The 6,849-nt window shown below is 31.0% G+C and overlaps 1 protein-coding gene across 1 annotated transcript; it reads left to right on the forward strand.

Annotated features, from left to right (window-relative positions):
* Positions 1-32: 32 nt before the first annotated feature.
* Positions 33-3,936, forward strand: LOC130440783 (serine--tRNA ligase, mitochondrial). The gene is made up of 5 exons (XM_056774109.1): positions 33-643; positions 1,198-1,346; positions 2,257-2,444; positions 2,510-2,767; positions 3,688-3,936. The coding sequence occupies exons 1-5, from the start codon at positions 178-180 to the stop codon at positions 3,917-3,919; spliced, it is 1,293 nt and encodes a 430-aa protein (XP_056630087.1). The 5' UTR covers positions 33-177; the 3' UTR covers positions 3,920-3,936.
* The last annotated feature ends 2,913 nt before the right edge of the window (positions 3,937-6,849 follow it).

Consider the following 6,849-nt stretch of genomic DNA (forward strand, 5'->3'; position numbering starts at 1 on the left):
CCCTTCGTATATGTGTAGAAATTTTCAAACTCGATTTTCCCGCGTTTTGTTATGTACATAAGATAAATGTTCAAGAGGTTATGTTGTTAAAACACGATTAACTTTTCAGTTATTCAAAAAATACACTTTTATTACTTGTAGTGCGAATAACAATAAATTCGTACATTCAGTTTTGTCATGCTTAATGGAAACTTATTGAAGACGATAAATATTACAAAAAACTTCAAGTTATGGAGTTCTACAATACCTTGGAAGATTCCTGAGTATCCCGAGCTTAATGAAGAATATCTTTGTAATCCTTGTAATTCAAATGCAATAGAAAAGAATATAAATAACAGAAAAGGTGTTGGTGATATTAAGTTGTTACACGAGTTGAAAAATAAACTAGAGAAAATTAATGGGCAATCACATGAATATGAAAGTATTAGGAGCCAATATTATAAAGAGTTGAATCAAATTCCCAATGACACTCATCCAAATATTTATACTAATGGCGATAAACCAAAAGTAATTAAAGTAGTTAATAATAAAAAATTGTTTCCTTTTAAATGTGAAGAATTTGGTGAAATAGCTAAAAAACTTAATTTGGTGAGAACAGAACAACTCGGTAATGTATCTGGAAATAGGAGCTATTATATTCTAGGTGAGTTTATTTAGCTTCAAAAATTTGATTTACTTGATATTTCAAGGTATCAATCAATATTTTAAATGTACTTAAGCATTCATTCGAACAGAGTTTATATGAAAAAAAGTATATCCATCATAAGAAATCAGTTTAGGAATAAATTCAAACAAAATCACTAGTTAATAATTAACAAAAATTTTGAAATAGTTTCTATTTCGATGTTTTTTTTTTGTCTACGGATAACTATATTTTTTTATTCGGACGAGATTGAGCTCGAACTTAATGTAGCACGATGTCTACCATTGTTCCATAAACCTTTTATTTTTTAAAACTTATTAAAAAGACTTCTGGGTCAGCTTAGAATTCAAACATGTGTTTGTATTTGTAGTTTGTCGTTAAAGGAAACTTTAACGTGCTAAAGTTAAATATTTTCAACTTTACGTTGAAGTTTAAATTAAAAGAACATTTGGCATTATGAAATTTAAATTTGAGGCTTTCTTAAAATGTCTTATGCAACTGGCAGTTGAACATGTGTAATTTACTTAGCACAATTCAAGCTTAACATATTATAGGTGAACTGGCTGAATTAGAGCAAGCACTGATTAATTACTTTGTTGAAAATTTAATAAATTCAGGATATGAACTTATATCTGTACCAGATATATTACCCAGATATATAATTGAAAGATGTGGGATGAATACTAGAGGAGAACGTAATCAAGTAAGATATTGAATATCAATCAGGTTACTTTGTGCTTAGTACTAATAAAAATTGCTTCAATAAGATTTTTTAAAGTATCAAATATTTCTTAAAATGTTTTTTCTATACAAACACTAGTTTGTGATAGTCCTTAAAACTTTAATAGTCTCCCGAACCAATTACCTTTTTATAGTTTTTAACGTCCATAAGTCAAACTTTAAAATCGTCAGTATGTAGTAGAATGGTACCCAATCTGTTAACTAAGTCTCCTAGATCCAGACAACAAAAAAAAAATAAAATTGAGCATACAACCTATCTGAAGGCAAAAGCGAACTTTATTGCCTTTGCCTTATTCCTCCTTTTATTTTAAAATTTGATGTTTATCTTGCAATTTGTGCTCTAGCCCTTACTAAATATCTGTTTTCATGTTTCAGGCCTATATTTTCTCTAGCTCTGCTCATATTTGTGTCATAACCACCATGACAAAGATTGATTTCATATTAATAAACACCAGAACTATTATATCATTGCTTACTATTTATCCTTGTTTACTAAATATCATGATATTGAGTTTGTTTTCCTTTTACGTAAATAGGCATCATTAGATTATTTCCCCATTCCCTTATTGTCAACGGTTTTGTCCCATATTCCTTTGAAAGTTTTACCCATCCAATCAATTGATCTTTTTTCCCCTATTTGACAAAAAGCTATTTCGTTTTTTTCATATAAGGATAATATTCTCTTTTTGTTATATTTCTACTTCTATTTTTGTATCTCCACTTCCTTGTCTTTTAAGGAATTGTTTTTTGTTACCTTTAATGCACTTTCTCTTGATCTTTTATCTCCCAATATACTCACAAACTCACTTTGCCATTACCTAGAGGTTTGGTTTAGACTACCTTATATAGTTCTTTTCTTTTCATTTTTTTAGGTGTATACTTTGGATTCAAAAATACATCCACCAGATATGTGCCTTTCTGGTACATCAGAAATGGCATTAGCAGGGTTCCTTGCTGGAGATATTTTATCAGAGGATGATTTACCTAAAAAGTTAGCTGCGGTTAGTAGATGCTATAGAGCTGAAACATCCAGTACAGCAGAAGAAAGAGGGATCTATAGGTATGAAATTGATGCTCAATCACAATAAAATTTTTTTTTGAAAATAACATTTAATGTTTTTTTAGAGTTCATGAATTCACTAAAGTGGAAATGTTTATGGTAACCACACCAGAAATGTCTGATAATGCTTTGGAAGAAATACGAAAATGGGAAGAGGAACAATTTAAATCTCTTGATTTGCATTTCCAAGTTTTAGATATGCCACCACATGAATTAGGAGCACAAGCTTATAGAAAATATGACATTGAGGCTTGGATGCCAGGTAGAAAAGTTTATGGAGAAATTTCCAGCTGCAGCAATTGTACAGATTATCAATCTAGAAGGTCAATATCACAATTTACATTGAATAATGTTTATTATCAAGCATTTTAAAATAATACTTTTAACAAAGTTGGGAGAATCAAGTCAGAATGGACAACATTGACGAAACAAAATACTAAATATAAATAGTTGATGTTGACCATCCCCTTTATTTCCAGTAAAGCATGGCATCACCTCATCTGATAAAGTTCAGAAGGGAAAAATATGGCGACCTTTTTTTCTAGTCAATACATTATCCACAAAGATTTTTTCCCGAGAGAACAACTATGATTATTGCATTAAAATTTTAAAATGTTTATATATAACAAGGTTCGTGATTTTTTTTCATGACAAGCTCGTCCTCATACATCATGAAATCAAACAGTTTCTGGCAAAACAATGGATAGTTCAAATAGAACATCCATCAAAGTTTCCAGATCTCAAAGATCCATATTTTTTCCTATTACCTGGACTCAAAATCATTTTGAAAAGAGATTTGAGATTGTTTCTGACAAAAAAAATGGGTGGTGCAAATTGAACATCTATCAAAGTTTCCAAATTTCAAACCTCCACTTTCTCACTATTACCAGGACTTGAAATTGTTGTGAAAAGAAAGAGATTTGAGTCTGTTTATGGCAAAAAAAATGGGTAGTGCAAATTGAATATCCTAGAAACCTATACCTCCTGGAAACCTATAAATTAAATATGACAAGATTTTATAATTCTATTCAGAAGAAGATTTCTCTCAAAGTTTACAGGACACTTGTTTGTTTAGCATTATCCACCAAACTACATTGTCATAGCTTGTATATCAACGATTATTCCTGGTTACAACCTATTAGAATAGTTTTGGAGAGAGAGAAAAATAGAGAAAGGGAACAGTGAAAGGAAAAAGAGAGATAAATATTTGTTCATAAAATATTGACAAGTTTTTTTATTTTAGGTTGAATATAAAGTACAAGACCAAAGAGGGAGAAACCAGATTCGTACATACATTGAATGGAACAGCATGCGCAATTCCAAGACTGCTGATATCTCTAATAGAAAATGAACAAAATGAGAAAGGGTTAATACACATACCGAAAGTATTACATAGATACATGCAAGATAAAACTTTTATAGGGAAACAAAAAGGGGTACCGGAATTGAGACTTGTGAAGAATAAAAAGAAATAATACAGTTCAAAAGAAAATTTATAATTTTTATTTACTTAACGCTAGTTCAAAGTTACTATATTATCACTATAGACACATTTTAAACATAACTCAATGTAAGTATGTTGTTAGAACTTCTTGTCTCACAACTGACTTGCTTATAAAATCACATAAAAGTGGCTATAGTAGCCACCTGAACAACCAGAACGGTTCTAAATTTGTCACAATTTGTCTCAACACAAATTAGTATGGGACATACAAATTTATTCACCTCTCAAACACATCAATTATTCCAAAACATTTGTTTTCCATACAATATGTGAAGCATCCAGATTATATTACTCAATACTTACATAATATATCTGTAAGTATGATGTACTTCATTAACTGACAGCGTGCAAAAAATGTAAAAATATTGTCTTTGAAAATGTATATTTTTACCAAAGAAAATATTGTCAACTTAGTTTAAGTGCACAGGAGCCTTACATGTATTTTATTTTAATTATTACTGGAGTGCCTCAAACTACGGAGAGAATGGTGCTTGCCAGTGGATCTGGACATTATCTTAAACAAGACCACAGTAACTCCATTTACCTGGAATGAGAAACTTTGAAATACCTGTGTCTAATCAAAAATTAAAGTCTGGAAATTTGATAACCCTAGGCGGTAAACTAGTATGGAAAACTATTTTTAAGTTACTGGTAGTAAATCATTTAAGGCATTGACGGTGAGCAGAAGCCTATCTGGTATAACCTAGAGCTATAATCCAGAAATACTGACATGTGAAAACAGTTCAGTACAGCCCAAGGAAAACAATATACACAAAAGAGGTTTATATACAACTAGGGCATTTGAGGTTAACACAGATCTTATACTTCTATATCTGGTGATATACAGATTATGGAAGATACCGGCGATAAGAGTATTGAAAATCGTGGAGTGTGTTGTTTCGTAACTAAGGGAAATAAGTATATTAGTCAAACCCATTGAACCATTGAAGACCCCAGTTCGAATGTACAGGCAGAAATACTTGCTATCTTGAAAAAAACTGAACAGAACTGGGCAAGAATAGAGTCTCTGCAATTAGAGTTCCTGGATATATATAAATCAATGAAGAGCCAAATATACTCGCCAGAAAAGAATATAAACATCTTTTATTTGCGAGGAGAATTTCTGCTGTGGAGGAAAAATGCTTCTATAAGGATAAAGTTTTGGAAGAAGGAAACCTAAAGAGCAGAAATCTAGAGGTATCTTTCTGGGCTAAATCACTACAAAAACTGTCTTCCTACCACTAGATCTAGAAAGTACTACTTTTCTGTGGTTTAGGAAAATGCTTCTATGAGAAACTTATTGATAAAGAGGATGAAACCCAAAGAGCAGCACTCTGGAGGTGTCTTCCATAGTATTTGTATATCAAGAATCTCAATATCATGAAAGGTAAAACTCTATACTAGCTTTCTAACAGGTCTCCCATGAGTGTTGATTCTGTGGGAAGGAGAAAGAAGCTCTAGTTCATCAGAATGCCTTGAGTTTGGGAGCTTATGCAAGAAATGCTTTGGACAATTAAGCTTCAACCCTCTTGAAGTTAACATAGATATTTGAGTTCATTTGAAGCGCGGTGTAGATGTTGAAAGGGGGTACAACAATCCCCGAATCTATACATTGGATCTGAGTATATATCTTTGATGGTTTTATGGTAATAAAATACTACTAAATTCAAATTTTCTTTATTGTTTTAACACCTTATACATAATGTAACTTACATTTAGAATAATTTAATGTGTAAACAGTAATAGGTAAATTTAATTCTAGATCTTACTTATTGGGAAAATAGACATAGTTTTATGGTATATTTACAGTTATGTACACATATAACATTAACTTATATATTTGTGCGATAACCGTGCTCATTGTTTTCTTTTGAAAATTATTCTACGTACCTACCTTTAAAAATGTTTTTCATAATAAAGCATTTGTTACTAAATACAAAGAGCGTCACGACAATTTTTAAAACTGATAGTATGTTTAAATATAGAAATCTCCCTATTTTTCTTATTATTGAATTATAGGAAAAATTTGACATAATATCAGCTCTATACATTCATGTACAAACTTCTGGACCATTCTATTTATAATTTTCAAGAAACCATCTTATGAACAACGTTTATCGTGAATAACTTTATTAGCCATCATATTTTGACTGATTGTACAATGTTATCAAATTATACATGTCTGTCAAAATGTTAATGAGCTAAAAAGTTATAATTTTTGACACATATAAATTCTTTGTGAATTGTGCTTACAAATAAAATGCCAAGTTATATTTCGGCTAATGAAAGTGCATGCTCTCACATCTATATATCAATAAACAAATAGAAAAAGTAGTAGGATTAATACACCATCTTTTTTGGTTCTGAAATTTTTATAAAAAAATGGATTCCGAACTGGTGACAAAATTTTCCTAGAATTAAAGATTTGTTAAAAAGATGGATGCCAAAGACAAAGCTGCATAGAATTGTTCAAAAAATATTAAAAAGTCTACAAAATAGTTGCTTGAGTGATTATTGAACGATTTCAGATATTAGGTACTTTCCATTTACATCAAAACTCAGATTATTCTCACTTGTGACATAATAACTCAGTTCAATGCACATTCCTTTTCAGTTTCACACGTGGGATCTAAGTGAGTTTTTACCAGTAATCGTAAAAACTTGAGACTGTGTGCTTTAGTGAGTTTTGTAAACTCAGATTGAAAGTGAAGTTGAGGACATCACGTTATCAGATCTTGTCATAAAAATAAGCAAGTAAGTACACAATGGGTGCATTCCGCTAAGCGTTCAAGGCTCCTGAAATATTCTTTTGGTCACGGCTAGAACGCCACTCATGACGTCACGACGACCCTTTTCAAGAGGTGGATCGAAGTAAGCGTTAAAAGAATTAGGGGTATTTTC

The sequence above is a fragment of the Diorhabda sublineata genome, chromosome 2 (genome assembly GCF_026230105.1).
Source record: "Diorhabda sublineata isolate icDioSubl1.1 chromosome 2, icDioSubl1.1, whole genome shotgun sequence".
NCBI classification, from domain to species: Eukaryota; Metazoa; Arthropoda; class Insecta; order Coleoptera; family Chrysomelidae; genus Diorhabda; species Diorhabda sublineata.

Excerpts from the sequence above, each read along its gene's own strand:
- LOC130440783 (XM_056774109.1), top strand. The coding sequence starts at position 178 with ATGCTTAATGGAAACTTATTGAAGACGATAAATATTACAAAAAACTTC. Across the intron at positions 1,347-2,256 it reads CTAGAGGAGAACGTAATCAA|GTGTATACTTTGGATTCAAA; the intron begins GTAAGATATTGA and ends TCATTTTTTTAG. Across the intron at positions 2,445-2,509 it reads GAAGAAAGAGGGATCTATAG|AGTTCATGAATTCACTAAAG; the intron begins GTATGAAATTGA and ends ATGTTTTTTTAG.